The sequence below is a fragment of the Homalodisca vitripennis genome, chromosome X (genome assembly GCF_021130785.1).
Source record: "Homalodisca vitripennis isolate AUS2020 chromosome X, UT_GWSS_2.1, whole genome shotgun sequence".
Lineage (NCBI taxonomy): Eukaryota > Metazoa > Arthropoda > Insecta > Hemiptera > Cicadellidae > Homalodisca > Homalodisca vitripennis.
The window spans coordinates 58,223,674-58,243,073 of NC_060215.1; the positions used below are offsets into that span (position 1 = coordinate 58,223,674).

Genomic DNA, 19,400 nt, shown 5'->3' on the forward strand with positions numbered 1-19,400 from the left:
TATAAGTGAGTACAATGTTTAAGGTTAGACAAATTCATTCAGTTATAAATAATTTATTTTTTGAAATGGTATTGATTGAACGGTTTAAAGATGATAGATTGTACTGCAGTTGTTAAATAAGGACTCATTTGAAATTGTGGTTAAAAAAGTTATTGTATTTTGTAGGGGTACATTTGAAGCGTCAAAAGTTAGGAATTAAGTTTGCTATCTAATTTCTAGATACATGGTGATACATTTTTTTAGAATCAGCTAAAATTCTTAGTTACAAATAATACAGGAATTGGTATTGAATTAAGAATTGAGATGACTATTTGGGTGTGAATTTAAATGTTTTATTATTGGCCAATCTCTACTTATACCTCCTTTATACATATAACAAGTTATCTTATCAGAGACAAAACAGCTCTATAGTGATTAATGTGATTTACATACATTTTAAAATATGACAAACTATAAGAACTGATTTCACTATCATCAACCTAAATTTCTGTCAGCTTTATCGCATATGGTACTCTTTTATGTACCTATACAGTCCTTAAAAATAAATCAGTGTTATAGATCTCAAGAAGATGTACAACATTGATTTATTATTATTTATTTATTCATACATAAAAGCTGCCCAGAGAGTAACAGACGTTGACTTGATGCTGGAATGGGCAAAACTAGCTCCGCCATCCTGGCGTTGAAGTGTTCCTACTAGTTAAAAAAATCCTGCCAGTTGTGAAGTACGAACTGTATAGAGTTTTTGTTGGCGAAAAATCACAAACTAATGGAAATTTATTATCAGATTTGTGATGTATATGGTCAAGGAATAATGAGTGAAAGCAGTGAGGCAGTGGTGCATTCGTTTTTAAAATGGATGAACCAGTGTTCACACGATCAGCATCGTAGTAGTAGACTTAATCTTGAGAGCGATGAATTGGTGGCGATAGTCAACAAACAATCCGTGAAAATCGTCATTTCACGATTACGGAATTGTCACAACATTTCCCACAATTTCACAGAGTTTATTTCATGAAATTATGGTTGGTAAAGTTGATTACCACAAATTTTGTGCCAGTTGAGTTCTGAAAATCCTAATGGAAGACCACAAAATACAGAGACTTGCTGCAGTACTGACATTTTTAGAAGACTACGACAAAAGTGGAAACCAAGTCATCGATCGTATCGTAACCGGCGACGAGACTTGGGTAAAATACGTCAACTATAAAACAGCAGTCAATGAAATGGGGACACACGCAACGCCCAAGAAACTGAGTAAGTGTCTGCAAGTGCTGCAAGCAAGAAAAATCATAGCTACTGTATTTTGGTACGCTCTGGGAGAGATTCTCGTTGATTTTCTTGAATGTGGCCAAACTATCAACTCAAGAGTTATTGCCAAATACTCAGAAACTTAAGATGCGTGACACAAAACAAGCATCAGGGAAAACTCAACAAGAAAGTTTTATTTCTCCACAACAACGCTTGTTCACATACTGCTAATCGTAAACAAGAGCTCTTAAATGGGAAGTTTCAATCATCCGCCGAACAACCTGGTTTTGGCCTCAAGCGACTACCACCTGTTCCATTGAAGACATGGTTCGCTACGCAACAATTTAAAACTGTCACTGAACTGCATTCCAGTGTAAACTCAAAGGCGGCAAACTTGTACCATTTTATGATAGATGTCTTAATTTTAATTTAAATGGTGATTATGTAGAAAAATATCCGTAGAGTTTACCTTCAAAAAATAAATAGTAAAAATTGTTATTTTAATTTTGTTAATTTTTAATTTCAAAATGTCTGTGCATTTTGTTAATTTTTAATTTCAAAATGTCTGTTCATTTTGTTAATTTTTAATTTCAAAATGTCTGTTCATTTTGTTAATTTTTAATTTCAAAATGTCTGTTCATTTTGTTAATTTTTTATTTCAAAACGTCTGTTACTTTCTGGACAGCCTTCGTATTTATTTTTCTTGTGATTCAGTTTGTGCTTCAAGCCTGTGAGATGGTTTATTTCACTTTCGAGTGACAATTTCTAACTGCTTTACCATGGTCAAATTTGAATTACTTTATCTGGTTTTTACTCTTTTTCTCATTTTACTTAACAAGATGACCACTCAATTCTTTTTTTTTAATTTCTGGTTTATCTCTGGTTTTACTCACAATTCCTTAGTCTCCCAAATATAAGCAATTATAATGTTTTAGACCATTAAGAGCCATAGTTATGAAATTTCACCATCATCTGTGTAAGAGAAAACTTCCATGGTGGGCACATCTCATTCCAGCTATATATACTAGAAATGCCATGAAGACATTTCACAGCTACCATCTATTTTAAGATCTTTGTTTATATATATATATATATATATATATATATATATATATATATATATATATATATATGTGTGTGTGTGTGTGTCTTTAAATGTTTCAATGTAACCAACATGTGTGCCTGACACTCTTCTTAAAACATTCTGTTGTGTTTAAAAAAATCCCATCAGGAAAAAATTATTAATAACTACCTACCATAGCTCTGCCATCTGAACTACAGTCTATAATACAATAAAATCTTCTCTTCTACAATTCTCTTATTCTAGTGATATCAACAAAAAAGTGGAATCAGTAATTTGTTATGTGTGTGGGATGTATGGGACGCTCATTCATGGGGGAAAAAAAATCATAGAATCAAATTGCTATCTCATAACTAATGACAACTGAAAGTCAGTAATGACTTCTAACAAATATTTATCAAGAAAAACACACGTAGGATTATACGTGCTCACATTACTTAAATTATAAAGTGTGCTTTGATTGTTATAACATCATTACATACCAACCGCAAACAAAAAAATTGACAATTTTATTTAAATATGTAAACTATATACATCCTAATGATCAAACATTCTTACCTATTCTATGTAAATCTGATTCATGAGCTTGACTGAAGTCTACACAATGTCTAACAGATTTAGCCATACAAATACGCATGTCAAACGTGTCCACGATAGGTTGACGGAAGTATTCCTTCATAGCGGCTTCCCTCATGGAACTGAGATCTACTCCATGGAAACAAGTTTGAACCCTGTAAACATCAATACACATACCATTTACTGAAAATGAAGAGTAAGGATTAGTTATCTGAAATAATGGAAATAGAAAACAATGTTAAAATAGTTATAAGAAAGGGAATCAGTACAGCGCCACTGTTGGTCATAATATATTACTTTACATAATTTACTACTTTACTCCTATCTATTCTAATCAATAAATACAAGTTTTGACTTGACTTATTGGTTTAAAAAATGCAGAATACCATTGAAGAAACTTTGGAATCTTTTAAAAATCACATTACATTTTTAATATGAATTTCAGATCTGGTTTACTTGATTCCTACACTTTACAATAAAGACCAAATACTTACCAGAAATTGGCTTTATTAGTTTGTTCCATGAATAACGAGTCGTCCATAAAAGGAGCTATATGAAGATCACCTCTGCTAGGAAACATGATACCTGCAAATTATGCACACTGTTAAGACTAAATCTATAACTAATTATGTATTTAGAAGTTAAATACAAGTTAAGAGTGTAAAAGTAGTTTAAAATATGGGCTGTATAGTGTTTTTTTTTCAGGTTAGCGTAATTTTAAAGCTTAACAACTTAGCCTACACTATTTCCAAAACAGAAAGTAGCAGATATTATGAAAGGCGAGATGAGTTGTTTTATCAAAACATTGCAATTTGGTATCGAACTTTAGCATTCATGCACCACAATATAATGATCTTGTGTAAAATATGTGTATTTTATAAATCTAAGCAGAGGAGCGACTTAAAACACAAACTATTCAAGAAAAGCCATACTAGCCAAAGAACTTAGTACAAGTAGGTGTCCAGTTTTCAGCATTATCTACAAATTGATTAACAAAGCATCTGTGAACAATTTGTATCAATATTATCTTCAATAGTAAAGCATTGAATAATTTTACAGTAGTCTCAACCGGAAAGTATATAGCCATAATAGCAAAGAAATAATAGTTTATTACGTTTCAACATGTATAAAAGAAGATTTAAAACTGTATGTATGCATCCATGATATATATATATATATATATATATATAAACTCAAATGAATTTACAAGTTTTTTATATTATAACAGAGTACAAAATAATTTTGAATTAAAAGACCAATTTCTCCTACTGTATGAACAGTTTCAGTCCAATATTTAACAATCTATCTATAGTGCAATATTCCTACAGCCAGTTTGATTGCACATCTTGAACCGTGTCAGTAAAGTTAGCTCCGAATTCGAGCTTGTACTTTTTAAAATAAAAAACTTAAGGATTTATTAGCAGCCTTATTTCAATAGTTTTTTTTTTTTGTTGTAGATTATAAACATTTCTATTTTCTTATGTTTTAATCAACAGAAACCTAAATGCTATCATAGGTAAGGATATATGACCACAGATTAACAATGTAATGTAATCAGCTAAAATTAACACAGCTGGTTGCTGTGGCTCACAAACGGTGCTGTCACATAATGACAGTGGATATTAAGTTTTCCTCCAAATAGTTCTATTAATGTCTGATAGATTGGGCAATCGTCTTCACTTGTCAACTAAGAGTGTTTAACAACGGTCTACGTTCAGAGTTTTCAAAAGTTTTATAAATATCCTACAGATCGCAGTTGTATGTCGAAGTTGAAAAATCATTCATATGAGTTTACTCTCTGCTTTTTAGCGCTTCTGATTGGTTGTTTTCCTCAGCTGTTATTATAATAGTAACTAGTATAGCATTTTATGGTATAATACGATAATAATAATGTAGTATAATAGCCAGCAACGTTCGCAAAGACAAGCTGCAAAATGTAAGTTGTTCTTAATTATTGTTTTTATTTTACTGTACGAAAATATTACAATAGTTCATAAACAATATATTGTATTTAATTATTTTGTTTTTAAGAATATAGATGGAGATATTTTTATAAACCGGTATCCAGTTCAACGTAGATATGAAGTGAGTATACAATAGCGAGCGATACAATGTGGTGCACCATTGCTGTTCGTTTGGCCGCTGACCGTAAATTAATTCGTGCCAGCGCGCCAAAACAATACGATCCGCAATGGGTTAAACTTGGTATCATTGGATTTTGAATTAAGTTGTGTAACTAAAATATAATAAATGTAACTTTTTTATCATATGTTTTTAAGATATTTTCGTTTAAGATTTTAGGAAGCCGCAATTTTGAAAATAAAGCTTCAAAACTTGTTTATTCAACCAAAGTAACACAATAACATGGATTGGTCATGTCAGACACGAGGAAACTTCTTACAACAGATTACACTTATCAATAAAATAATTAAAACAACCTGAACTCTTAATATATTATAAAACAACCAGGTTGTTAACCAACAGTCAGGAATATATGGACAATATAAAAACATTTTTCTATGCAAAATAACTTAAGCCTCCTTCTAAATTTTACATCGTTTCACTCTGCTTTGAGGTGCATAGTGAGTTAGTTTAACTGATTAATTGCATTGTAGAGGAGATTGTTTTGGAAGAAAGCAATGTGATTCTCAGGGATTTGAAGATTGTTAGAAATTCTTAAATTATACTGATGGTTACAAGGAATTTTGAAATGTTCAATACATTGAGTTAGAAAAGATAAAGTCTCGTAAATATAAAGACATGGAAAAGTAAAAATATTGGAAGACTTAAAAATTTGTTTACAATATTGATGCCTGTTAACCCTTCTCACGCCGAAGCCAGATATATTAGAATGTAGCATTTGACCAAATGCCAAATACAGTTATATCCGATATTATAGATTATATCTCTTGGAGAGTTTTTTAGTTCACAAAAGGTCTTCGAAATGCTCGATGCACGCTCCGTGCTTATTGCGGTTGCCAAGGAAGTGTTTATAAACAACCTTTACTCTGCGGCAGGGTGAGGGGAGTGCTCTTTGTCTAACTCTGACCATCTGTCTCCTACAGAGCCGTAACCAAACAATACCGTGGCGTGTATTAGTGTTTTCTTGAATATCACTTGAGTCATCTGTTGGAGGTCTGTAGCCTACAATTAACATCAATTAGCCTTGGTTAGCCAATTCCATTGAAACAGTTGCCAGTTCGCAAACTCCTTCTAGTACCTCACACTCCAGTGCTTGACATTTTATGTTAGGTCGGCTCCAGATGCCAACTCCTCCCCTTCTCATATTGGCTTTATGTCTCTGTTGTCAGACCTGTATGTGACTAATGAATGGGGCTGTTGTCTGGTGGCCACAAACGGAGGCTAAGATGGCGGTAGCTTGTCTGGTTGGCATCCAAAGGATGGTTTGCCTTGTTATCACTGGGGCTTTTCTTAGTTGTGCCGGGTGCAGCTCTAGACTTTTGCCTCAACCTCGTCTCCCTGGATATTGTCATTCGGGCTATGGCCAGGAGGAGTGCCTACTGTCTTCAGCAAGCCAGACTTTGGTCGGGCTGCAGCGGTAGGCACTGCAGAATTAGCATCCTGATTCAGGGGAATGCTCTGCACGTGTTCTCTGATCAGAATCTACGAAAATTTTCCTTTGACAAACCCTTTAGGATTGTGATGCCTCCTAGGGAGGATTGGTTGGAGGAGGGAAGGAAACCTGTTCCACCAGCGGAGCTTGAATGGTTTACAGGCTGCATCCAGGTATGAGAATGAGCAGAATGGTATTACAGTTACCTTCCTCCAGGGTAGCGTCTGACCTTCTCTCACTAAGTAGATTGATGACTTGGTCCGATTACATGAAATGGTCACCTGAGGAAGCATATTCACAGAGTCGGCATCCTTCGGGAAGATCTGCTCTGTAGAATGTGTGAAGAACAGGAGGAAACTGCTGAACACCTGCTCTTTGATGGTTCTGCAATAGCAAGGGAGCGGTATGCCATCTTTGGTAGTTTGGACAAGGGTGGTTAATTTCCCCAGAAGGACCTGATAGGTTGTTTTCGGCGGTTTGTAGAAATGCTTAAACCCTAGACTGGTAGGCCTCATGGTGTGCTTCCGGCGTGCGTAAAAGGCCCTTGAGGCTTAAGTGCATGGCAATAGGACGCTCTATAGAAGAAGAAGGACTTAAGCTATAATCTGAGACAACACAATTTTGCAAGGCAGTTTTTAGTTCTTCATTTTCTCAATGAACTCTTTCAAGGGAAGCTTCTAATTTAACTATATTGCTTTAATAAGTAAATAGATCCCTTCTTTTAGCCGACTCATTTAACTCAGCTTTCTTATCCCTTAGAAAAGTTCTCAAAACGAGCAAGCAGAATAGATCATTCACAAGTCAACACTTCATTTTTAGACTTAAGCTCAGCATTTTCCCCTGAGAGACTGTCAATGATTTTAATCAACTGTTGAACATTTTCAATCAATGAGCAGTCAAATTCAGGATTGTTAGCCGTGAATGAGTTTATCCGAGAGGTTAGAGAAATCAAGGAATCTTCTATATCTATGTCAGAAGACTTTTAGGTTATAAAGGTATACACGAAATTTCAACTTATTACAATAAGCCACTATAAAATTAAAAATGGTTCTGTGAAAAAAAAAAAACAAACAAAATGGCGGCTATTCAGGTAATTATTGAGCTTTTGAAAGTTTTAATATAATGTTTTGACTTTTCTTTGGTCCAGGAATAATATCTGAAAATATTGGTAGAGTTTTGCGACACCCTGTATTTAATTCATTAAATTTGTATAGATGGCAATAGCTTAATTTTATTTCAATAAACATTGGATCACAAAATCTACTTATGTCCCAGTGGAACAAGTACTTTTTGTGTTCCAAATTTTATGCACACTGAAGATATCTTGGAAACTTTAAGAGATACAGCAAAGATTAAATGAACTAAGTTGTGCGTAATAATAAGACCAACAAATTTATATGGTCAAGTATTGGTAATGGTATTGGTTGCATCATTCACTAACTGCGTTCAAAAAACTGATTTTGGTAAAAAAATTCAAACTATTACAGCTCTCTTAGGAGGTGTAAGATTCGAGTAAATTATTTTTAATGCAACAGCCCATTTTTACCTAACCAAAAGAAAGCAGATTTTTTACTGATTTCAAAAACGCCATATAAGTTAAACTTTCATTATGGTTTTCATTCATAAAACACCCATTTTTTGTATGATTGTGTGAAGGGAATTTTTATTCCACTATTCAGATAGTTGGTATACCTGACTGATATTTCACTGCACACAGTGTTGGAATCAGCCATTTAATAAAATATAAAACATATCTAACAAGGTAAAAATGACTGTTACTGGCATTTTTGTGGCTGATTACATAACAGCTTGTTAGTTTCAAGTTGTATCATATTTCATAATTTTATAATGAAATTGCTCTACAAAAATCCTTTGTATTTTCAGTTATTATTACTTTAGTTGGAAACCCATATTTTATTGGTCATTGGTGCAGAATACAAGAATTTGTATTTATAATATCTTGAGCACAATGTAAATTTAACTTCATATCTGGAAACCCCCGTCCCCCTAAAATTGTATTCTGACCCAATAATTAAAGGAACTTTATAAAACTTGTATATTCTTTAATTCTCAGTGAATTACCAATATTACAACAGTACATGTTGTTCTTGGCCAGCTTAAAAATATTATGATAAGGCTGTTAAAGCTTGATACTCAAGGTTTTCCTATATCTGTTTGAGTTACAAAGGCATTACTAATACATATAAGAGTAGTCATACCTCCGGGTTTGAGCCATTTTTTTGCATGAAGATATGTTTCTAACATCCTCTCGTTATACAACATGTAGCCCATTGGTTCAGATATAATTATATCCACCATTTCTGGAAGCTCTACTTCTTCTATTTTTCCAGCTATCACATGAATTTTATCTTTTAAACTGTTTGAAGCTACCAAAATCTGAAAAAATAAAAATATTAAATGTAACAAGTTATTATACAATTATACAGAAGTTATGAAACAATTTGCTTCAAATCTAAGAAATAACAATTTTATTTCAAGTCTGAGTTACTAAATCAATGTTCATAGCCTTCAAAACCCACTGTATTTTATTTATAGCTGTATGTAACACGTTATGAAAATTATACATAGAAACAACTTCTTCCTCCGAAGTTGCTTCACCTCCTTGTCATCATGTGCTCAAATATTGTGCTGTACTCATAAACTTGTGCTATCCAGACTTTTATGCTATTACATAATAACTTACTAACAGAGAATCAAAATGGATTTGTAAGAGGCAAATCTATTAGTCAGCTTTATAGAAGAAATAATTAACAAGCTTGAAGGAAACAGGGTCTCGGGAATACTGCTTGACTATAGCAAATCTTTTAATTCTTTGGGACATAATTAATATTTCAAAACTTGAAGCTCTAGGACTCAGAGGTAAAGCAAAAGATTGGTTTCCCTCCTACTTGAAGGGATGCAGTCAAGTGTGTGAAAGTTAAATTAAATATTCAGAAAACCACATGCTCAGTACTCTCAAATCTATTCCAAAAGATGTTACCAGAAGTGCTCTAAAGAGCTCTGTTTTTTAACCAGCTCTCTTCATTTTATTTAAAAATTATCTTCCTCTTCAAATGGACAACGTTTGTTCATGCTTAATGTATGCTGACAATACCACCCTTGTAATTGACAAGACATATTGGAGGTTAGGACCCCCCTTAAGCCTAGACAAGGCTTACTAATACTGTATAGAAAATTAACTAGTTGCAAATATAGCAAAAACAAAACAAATTGTCTTTTGAAACAGAAACAACCTGACAGAACTTGCAAATATACATCTTGATAAAGAAGTGAAGCTCCTGAGACTAGTTATTGCTGCAGATCTCACTTGGACACATTGACCAATTATACAAAAGGATTACAATTAAAAGTAGCCTTGAAAAGAATAAAAAAAACCTTGCTGATAAAATCACAGCTAGAACAGCATACTTAGGAATTTGTGAGGTCTATACCAGATATGGTCTGATTGCATTGTCAGGCACATCTAAAGATACATGGAGTTTTGATTTTACAAAAACGGGAAATAAGGACTCTTGCCAAACTACAGCAAATGGAAACATGTGAAATGCCTTTAACCCTTTTACTGCCGATGTCCGACATATCGGACGTCGGCATTTTTGCCGAAAACGCCAACGTCCGATATGTCGGACGTCTGTTTTTTTTTATCGTTACTGGCTACTGTTATGTTCAAATGCCAAAATATTCGGTATTTTGGTTGTTTAGGAGCAAAGGATAATGAAAGAAGCCATTTGAAGAACTTTGGATTTCTATTTTTGTCGTCTTTGACTAGAATTGGCGAACTACCTAGACAGCTGTCAAAACCAGATGATCGGATTATGTTACTGAAATCTTCGTTCATTGTTGTTGTTTACAATGTTATCGAAAGTTTTTTGAAGTGTTACTTTTGTTGATCAAGGATAAAATGAGTAAAAGAGTTACATCTAACTCTCCTGTGAGTGAGGGAACAATAAGTAAGTGCAAGACGAACTAAGTGACGATTTCCTTCAGAATTTGTCAGATTCAGATGCCGAGAACGAATCTGATATTATTGTTAGGGCTATTGATGACAATCAAAGTGATGTGGATGACACTGATGACGATCCTGACTGTATCTTACCATCAGATAATGAGGAGTTATTAGATAGTGAGGGGGATGTGGCACAGATAAGTTTACCTTCAAATTCCACTGGTAGGCCTAGAGGAGGCCTACCAGTTTTGGGAAAATCCTCATAGTGCAGTTATGTTTCAAGGTAGCACCTTCAAATTTGGTATATGTTCTAAGCAATTGCTCTAGTTTATAATGATATCATGCTCATAATTTTAGTATAATTTTAAAAATAAATTATCAGATGCCAAACACAATTTTTATTTTTTTATTTATTTTTTATTTATATCATTTTTAAAAATAAATAATGTGTTTGTTTCAAATTAAAATGTCTTTTTATTATTTAAAAAACAGCATTTAAATACGAGTAAATAAAATAAAAATTCATGCAAATCTAATGAAAAATAAAAAAGATACAGCATTTTTTGTAAATGAATGCACAACAGTGATTTTCCTCCTTGGCAATTTTGACTGGTACAATAAAAAAATGGCCGGCAGTAAAAGGGTTAAAGAATTACAGATCATGACAGTTGTTAACTTATATATAAGAAATGTAATTTTATATGCTGACAACAAACATCCACAAAGATAAAAAATATCCACGGATCTCAAACAAGACATGCATCTCACTTTATAACTCCACGACACCGAATGACACTTTTTGGGAAGAAACCAGACAATATTCGTAGTAGACTGCAAATAACCATCTACGAATACTAACTGGTAAGACTCTGAAGAACAACTAACAAACTGGCTTATGGAAGACCAGTATAAACTTTGGATGAGTTCTACCATTTATGAGATTAAAACTTTTGTAAAACGTATGAATATAATATGATGTCATTGTTTTTGTAAAAGAAAATACAAATAAAGAGATTATTCTATTCTATTCTTATCATATGTATGCTGTATAGAGATTTTATATAATGTTTCGCTTACAACATTATCTTTGGATTTCTTAGTAACAAAATGTGAACTAAATGGTACACGGAGTGTGAACATATAACACATTAATAAGTTCAATTTCATTTTCTCCTTATACTAAATATATAGTGAGAGCATATTTCTGTAAATTGAAAAGAAATAACAGAGTGGCAAATTGTTTTTAGTATCTTTCCATAAACAGAAAGGAGGTTTCAAAGAAATATTGTACATATTATTTAGTATGATTTGTGTAGACATACCAACACCAGCTGGACCAAATATTACTCTAACACAGAATGGAGTGTATTCTGATACTACCAGACTATTTCTTTTTATAACATTTTTACTTCTAAATCACTACTTTATTTAAAAGAATTAAATAAAATATGCTACAACTATGGATATTTTACGATTTTTATTGAATTTTGTAGTACACTAGGTTTATTAATAATTCCAAAGTTCTTAAGCATGTGAAAATTTTTATCCTCTATGATTTTAAGCCTTTGATTGGTGGGCATTTCACTATAGTAATGCTCTGAAGTAAATGTAAAAAAAATCTTCTGTTATGAATACAATAAGCAAATGTGAGATAGAAAGCAAAATTAACACTCTCTTTGATTAGTTTTTGAGATTTTTACAAAAATTAAAAACTTATACTAATAATATTTAGTTACATGAAATAAAGGAAATTAAATTACAACTGATTAATTTTAATATTTTATTGTCTTGATCTGTTTCACTATTTTTGAAACGGGTGCCACAGCCACAGTGTATCAGCGAGAAATTATAACTGAAAATAAATGGAGAAAAAACTAATGAATTTAAGAGCCAGCTGTACTAGCAGCCATCTTAACTATAGTCCCATAAAACAATGTTAAATCTTGTGCTCGTTTATGACCTTATTTTTAGTCATAAAATTAAGGGAAGTGTGTCACTTTATAGATATTATTAATACAAATTCAAAGGAGTTTTCCGTTATGTTTATATGTTATTCAGAAAAAAAAATCTTGAATTTGTTTCTACTTCACCAGTTTAATATTCAAAAGTATACACTAAAAATTAAAATTAAAACGTGAAGATGCACATTAATTATATCTTTAAAATGATACATCTCTCGTAACACTTTGATAAAAAATAAGGACGTAAAAATGCGTGGGGTTTAACATTGTTCTTATGGGATAAAATCCATGGTCGTTTCACTACAGCCGACTCTTAAGTGTACAACTAAAATGTAAACTATTGTGAAAATTTATGAAGGTAATTAAACAAGTAGAACCTACAGACAAGAATGGCTACTGAAAGACTAATTTATTTCCTTGTCTTGTTATGACTATATAGGATTCACAGATTAATTAATTATGACTTGTGAAATATCTCCATTCAATCTTGTAACCCTAAATCACTTAGCCTTATTAGTATTGATTTATTAATAATAGTGGATTTAGTTATCTTTGTGTACATTTCTTTGCCATTGGCTCGGCTGGAATTTAGGTTATCCATGGTAACCTCTCCATGGTAATATCTCCATCATTATCTCTAAAAATCAAAACTTATACGAGATATTGTGTATTATATAGGAAAGACAATGGTTTGAATGCATTACCTCGGCATGTTGAGCCATAGAACTGGCTTCCACAGCATAGACCCGTTTCGCTCCAGCCTGGACTGAGAAGAAGGAGAGGATACCAGAGCCTGCGCCCACATCTAACACTACCTTATCCCTAAAATCATCAGAGTTGGCCAGCACTGCTCTCTGGTATGTACTGGTGCGGACGTAGTCTTGCAACATGTTTTGTTGCTGTGATAAGTATCCATAAAACTGGAAAACAAACCAGTATTCATCATTACACTATATTTATCAAAAGGTGACTTTAAACTGATTTGGAATTAATGAAGTTTAATTCCAAAGCGAACTATATGTAGAGCACTAAAAACATTTTTTTTTTTTTCACTTATGCATTTTCCATTAGAATATTTTTACAATTTAAGATGTATTAGGAAATGTCTCCAATTTCTTCATAGTCCTAAAATTTACTCTCAATTATGTTGATCAGAATTCTCACATTCCAGCAAGTAATTTATATTTTACCAGAAATCTTTAATTCATGAAGATAACCAAATTGTGTTGAAATTGTATTCACTTCAATAATATAAAGAATACTTAAAATATATTAATTTTTAAATGTTAAATACTGTGAGGTTAAGAACAGTATTGGTTGGGAACCAACAAGTTTTTCTTAAAAGCAGCACTGGTAAAGATAGGCAATTCTCCACAAACTGTCAAATACATTGTCCTTATGAAGGATATAATTTATTTTAAATAAAATTCATAATTTGTCTATATTAATTGGAAACTGCAACACTTTATCTCCAGACAACATCAAGTTTGAAGTAAAAATAAAAAGATTAATTCAATATAAATAAGTCTACAGAACATGATTAATGATGTCCGTGGACGGTCTCAAGGTAAGTTTTCATTTGTATTTTTGTTTAAAATATGCATAATATGTAACTAAATTTATAAAAATCCCTATTTTTAAGTGTAATTATACCAAGGCACCATGTTAAAAATATTATACGTATCATCAAATATGTGGCCAGCAAATTGAAAAGGAAGATAGTTTTATAATATTTCTTTCATATCACATAAAAAGTGGAATGTTACAAAGATAAAATCTAACAATTTTAAGGTTGTCATCTAAAACTTCACTTGACCAAATAACAGGACTTTTGAATCATCATAATGTCCATTGGTTTGCTTTATCTACAGACATGATCTGTAAGCAACACACATGATGACATATTTTAAACCAAATATTTCTTTGGTAGTCTATTTATTTTGAACAGTCTGGTTAGGTGAATACTATTTTGAGGCATATTTATATAAAACACAAATTTTTTAAATTTTTTATTGTATAAAACTTTGTACATAATTTTATCGTATCTTACTATCCAAAGTAAGATTTTACTCTGGTCATGGTTAGGTAGCTTTTTAAACTGCATTAAATTGTCATATGTTATGTTATATTGTTATCATTAATTAACACAGGCTATACCCATATTATAAACAGTAATTAATATTACTTAATAGTGTTTAATAATAATTTTTATTTAAATTGTTCATTACATGCTCAACTTGATTAATACTTAAATTCAAAGTATCGCTCAAAACAATCTGGCATTGGGGAGGAGCTTATTTGTACATAAAGCACTTGTGTTTTAAGCTAACTTTAATGGGTATTCTATTATCATTCAGTTTGGAAGTTGAATTTATTTCAGGCAGTGAAAAAGGCTCCGATTTGGAAAAAGCTCTCAGAAAAGCAAATTGCTAATAGAAAAGAAAGAAAACAACTTAGCATTAGGCATGCAAGGGAAAAATTAAAACAAGACCCTGTTAAATATGAGAAGGAAAAGAAAAAGGATAGGGAAATAAATAAGCCCAAAGAAAATCTACAGATGATTTAACAGAAAGAGAGAAGAGAAAAATGAGAAAGCAGTGGAAGATGTGTTCAAAAACTTACAAGGATAAAATAAAGAAAAACCAAAATCTTACACTATTTTTAAGAAACAATACAAGTCCATCAAGTCCAATTCAGAATGAATGAAACCCATACCCTTCCATATCAAGAGTATCAAGTTGGAAGACGACCATGAGAAAAAAATCAAGAGGAATAATGAAAGAAACTCAGAATCTCAAATAAGAAAATTACAGATTACATAAAAAGTAAACGTGTATCTCAAAAGATGCAGAGGAAAAATAAAACTAAAGTTGCAAATCTGACACTAAGAAAACAAGTTAAAAAAACTGTTAAAGGGACAGGTATGCTATAAAGATTTAGAGAAATGTTTATTAGTTGGAGAAGTCTTATGTAAGCAGTTGTCTATACATTTTAGGGGAGAAAATGTATTGAATAAGAAGATAAGCAGTAAAATTGTAAAAAATACAAATTTAGATCCTACATTACATTACATTAATAACATCACACAGAATGTTGAAATAAAAAATAAAAATTGGAAAAAATGTCATTGCCTTAGCAAATTGAGCTGAAAAGGATGTAATTTGAGTTTTTAGAGCAGAATGAAGTAAGCAATGTGCAGACAAAAAAAAGAAATATTTACCAGAGGGGAAAATAAAATGTAAAACAGTTATTTAACCTTAAAAATCTTACACATGAAATTTGTTTCCTGCTATGAGAAACATAAGAAATTGAGTTATTTTGCCTTTGGAAAACTCAGACCTTTTCGGATTTTAATGGCAGATGTACTAATTACCTACATTCTAATAGATCATTGGTTGTAATGAAATTACATAAATTAGGAATTATCAGTGAAAGAACTCCTAATGGTGTGTTGAAAACAATTACATGTGAAAGAAAACTTGCAGAGCAGTGTTTAAAGACAAAGTGTGGAAAAATGTAAATAAGCTAAGGCAACATTTCATGATTATAATGAAACAGACACAAAAGTATTTCAGCAAATAGACCACCAAAATGGATGTTACTAACTTTTGGTGTACTCCAAGTATTGACAGTTGACATTAGTACATGTTTACTGACAGTATAAGTGAAACCCAAAATATTTGATAAATTTTAAACATAAATGTTGCCATTTTAAATTTTAATAATTTTAAAATTAATTTTATACTTTAGTAAATGTTAGCATTATTACTATGTTTATTACTAAAATGACTTTTTAACAACTAGCATTTTTTATTTTCAAAGCAATTACGCATCACTGATGCTGTGACGTTTCATGTCAGTGACATGAGACATCATATCCATGACACATGCCTCATTATATGGATTAAAAATTTATTAAATATATTTTTTATAAAAAGTAGTGTATAGCGATCTTGAACGATGGCGGGGGATGAAATTTAGATGTTAAGTGTAATTGATAACTGTCGTAAAAATTACATTAAATTAAAAAATCTTTTTCCAAATTTACTTTCATAAAAAACTTGTGTTTGGTAGATAACAACCTAGATACACAATAAATCACAAGTAATACTAATATATACATTTACTACTTCATTTCAATTGTCTTAACCTTCGTTGCCCAGAACCCTTCTCAAGTACACCAAAACATCGCTAACTCCTTTTTTTAATTAATCACTGAATTCATGTTTGAATTAGTGCTAACTAATATAAAAGTTTTATAGGCTTGTTAGAGTAAAACTATGATGCCAAACATGAGAAAATGAACCAACCTGAAAATATTGGACGGCCGAAGAATCATCTGTTCGCTCGGAAAAAACGGAATTGCTCTTGCCAACTTTAGCTTCATTGACAATAGAGTGGAAGCGTTTAAGGTCTGTAACAGTTAGATGTAAAGTATTAATAATGGTAATAACCAGAATTTTTACAATTTATTTAGGCTAAGTTTTACAACCCTTTCACTATTAACTTTAACATCTAATGCTAAAAGAATTATAATAATTGAGTGTACACAATAATATTAATAATTAATCAGTAGGTCTAAGAACTTTTAGCAGTAAGGTAAAAATATGGTTATTTTCTTTAAGTACTTTGTAAATATTTTAAAATTATTTTTAATTAGAACAATAAACTTTAAAACTATATTATTGTTAAAATAGTTTTGATATTTTTTTATTAATTGTATTGCTTTGTTAAATATAATAGTGTAATTGTGGCTGTATAGTTTAATGTGTTTGTTGTGTGCTACAAAGAACAGACGTCACAGTGCGCGGCTCTGTGTCATTCAATTACAAAATTGAACTCTTAAGCTTTTTGTTATTTTTTTTGTCAATCTGCCCACAATACTTGTAAACGTGGCCAATTCTTATTCCATAGAAAGAGTTTTTGTTCTTTGTATTGTAAAAAAATGCTGGAATAAATCATTATTTCATAATAACTGTAGTAAGAGAAACACACAATTATGCAACAATTCTAAATTTTTTATTAAATATAAAATGATTGCACAATTGTGTGTTTATTTTATTACAAAAGTTTTTCCAATGAGATGAACTCCTCCTTATGAAATGATACAATCCAAATGGAAACCAAATCTTATATTATAGTAACTCTGATGTGATACATAGCCTATTCATGCTCAGTAGCTTACGTAGTAGTAGTAGTAGTAGTAATGTTAACTAAAATTGATATTGTTTACGATATTTTAAAAATTAAATCGTTAGCATAAGACATTTTATTATTTTAATGAATATACAATTATTATTATGTGACGCATGCTATGCAATGTTAAAATTGTTTCTGGCAATAAAAGTATATTGTATTGTATAATAGTAATAGTAGTAGCTGACAGCCAGAACTCTAAGACGGATGAACCATGTGGCGTATCAGACCTCTGATAGTTTTTGCTGTGCCTGCTTTTTCTGGCCATGAAAAACATTAATGAAACTATTGAGCAAAGAACCATCTAGTTTTGATGAAATTATACTTGCTCAAAGCTTGTTTTTTCCCGGTCTGTTAAATTCCCGGCTTATTCCTGGTTTTCCCGATCGGGATATATAAATTAATTTATATATAAAGTCTATTTGGTACAACTATACTAAGTATGACATGAAGTTAAAATAAAAATTAGCAATCGTTTGTCTACCGCCGAGCAGCTGACATCCGCGCATAGAACCAGCTGACACGCTAGTGTTGAAAAATACAGAAACAATATGAACTTCCAGTAAAATATTATTTAAAACACCGTTTTGTGACTGCTCGGTTTTTTAAATATTTTTTTTAGAAAAGAAGATCAACAAAACGCGTTATAGCAATCTTTAATTTGTATATTGCCTGTCTATCAGATATTGCCATGAATAGACGCAGCAGAATCACGATAATATGCCAAAATAAATGAAGAAAATACGAATTATAACAAAAATATTATTTCTTAAACTATGGTAGTTTGTTAAATTGGTTATCTATACAACCAATTGTATAGATAATCAATATTGTTGTTTGTTGTATTTTTCATTTAGAAAGTACAACAAAACACGTGTTTGTAATCGCTAATATGCATTATACCGATAAATTGTTTTCCTAAAATAGAATGATTTGGATTCGAGATTCTACTTTGACACATAACTAGTTGTAATATTGTGAAATCGTGACTTTACAAGTGTATATTAAGCACTTCTATTGATGTCGGAATCAAGTGAAAAGAACCGTACTATCTAGTATTGTAATCAACCCATCCTTAATAAACATTCCAGGGACATTATAAAAATTCAAGCATAATCTAAGCACTTTTTCCCAGTGCTCTTAATTTATGCATATAATTCATAATTTTCAATGTCGGTGGTGGCCCTGGTTACAACGTGGAAGTATCATGTCCGAATATATCACACTGCCGACCAATACATGAAGAATATTTTCTGGCAAAATAAAAGTTGAATTCTTATTAAAAAGTTATTTGCGATAAGAGTTACCGAAGTGCGGTCAATTCGCGATCTGTAAAATAAGTAGACACCAGTACAGAACAGCATCTTCCAAAGCGCTACCCAGAATACGAGTTTAATTAATGTAATCAGTGGCTCTTAAATACTTGTATTTAGTGTTTGGCTTAAAATGATACCTTACACAAGAATATAATCATGACAATACAACTATAAATTAAATAAATACAAGAAAGACTGTGGTTCGAGTCACAAGATTGATAGGTTATTATCATCCTGGACTGAAACAGCAAGACACAAGGCTCCTAATAAGCGTAACAATTGGTTGGACGTTTGGTTTACACAGTTTGATCATAAAGTGTGCGGGGAATTAGTTCAGACGAATACACAGAAACCCCAAAACATGTGGGCTAGGATAGTCATAAATCACACTGTAGGACCCCCCCTTTGTAATCCATGGCAATTTTAATGGGGTTTCATATGAGTTAATGTTTACAGACACAATTATACCAGCTTTACG

The 19,400-nt window shown here is 31.7% G+C and overlaps 1 protein-coding gene across 3 annotated transcripts in view; it reads right to left on the minus strand.

The window, feature by feature from the left end:
* Positions 1 to 19,400, minus strand: part of LOC124369042 (histone-arginine methyltransferase CARMER) — a 47,158-nt gene that overhangs the window by 16,778 nt on the left and 10,980 nt on the right. For all 3 annotated transcript variants that reach the window (XM_046826726.1, XM_046826725.1, XM_046826724.1), the window contains exons 3-7: positions 16,721 to 16,824; positions 13,115 to 13,330; positions 8,702 to 8,879; positions 3,403 to 3,493; positions 2,891 to 3,063 (exon numbers count right to left, since the gene is read on the minus strand). In XM_046826726.1, the coding sequence (XP_046682682.1) occupies positions 2,891 to 3,063; positions 3,403 to 3,493; positions 8,702 to 8,879; positions 13,115 to 13,330; positions 16,721 to 16,824 (762 nt within the window). The remainder of the gene's footprint in view (positions 1 to 2,890; positions 3,064 to 3,402; positions 3,494 to 8,701; positions 8,880 to 13,114; positions 13,331 to 16,720; positions 16,825 to 19,400) is intronic.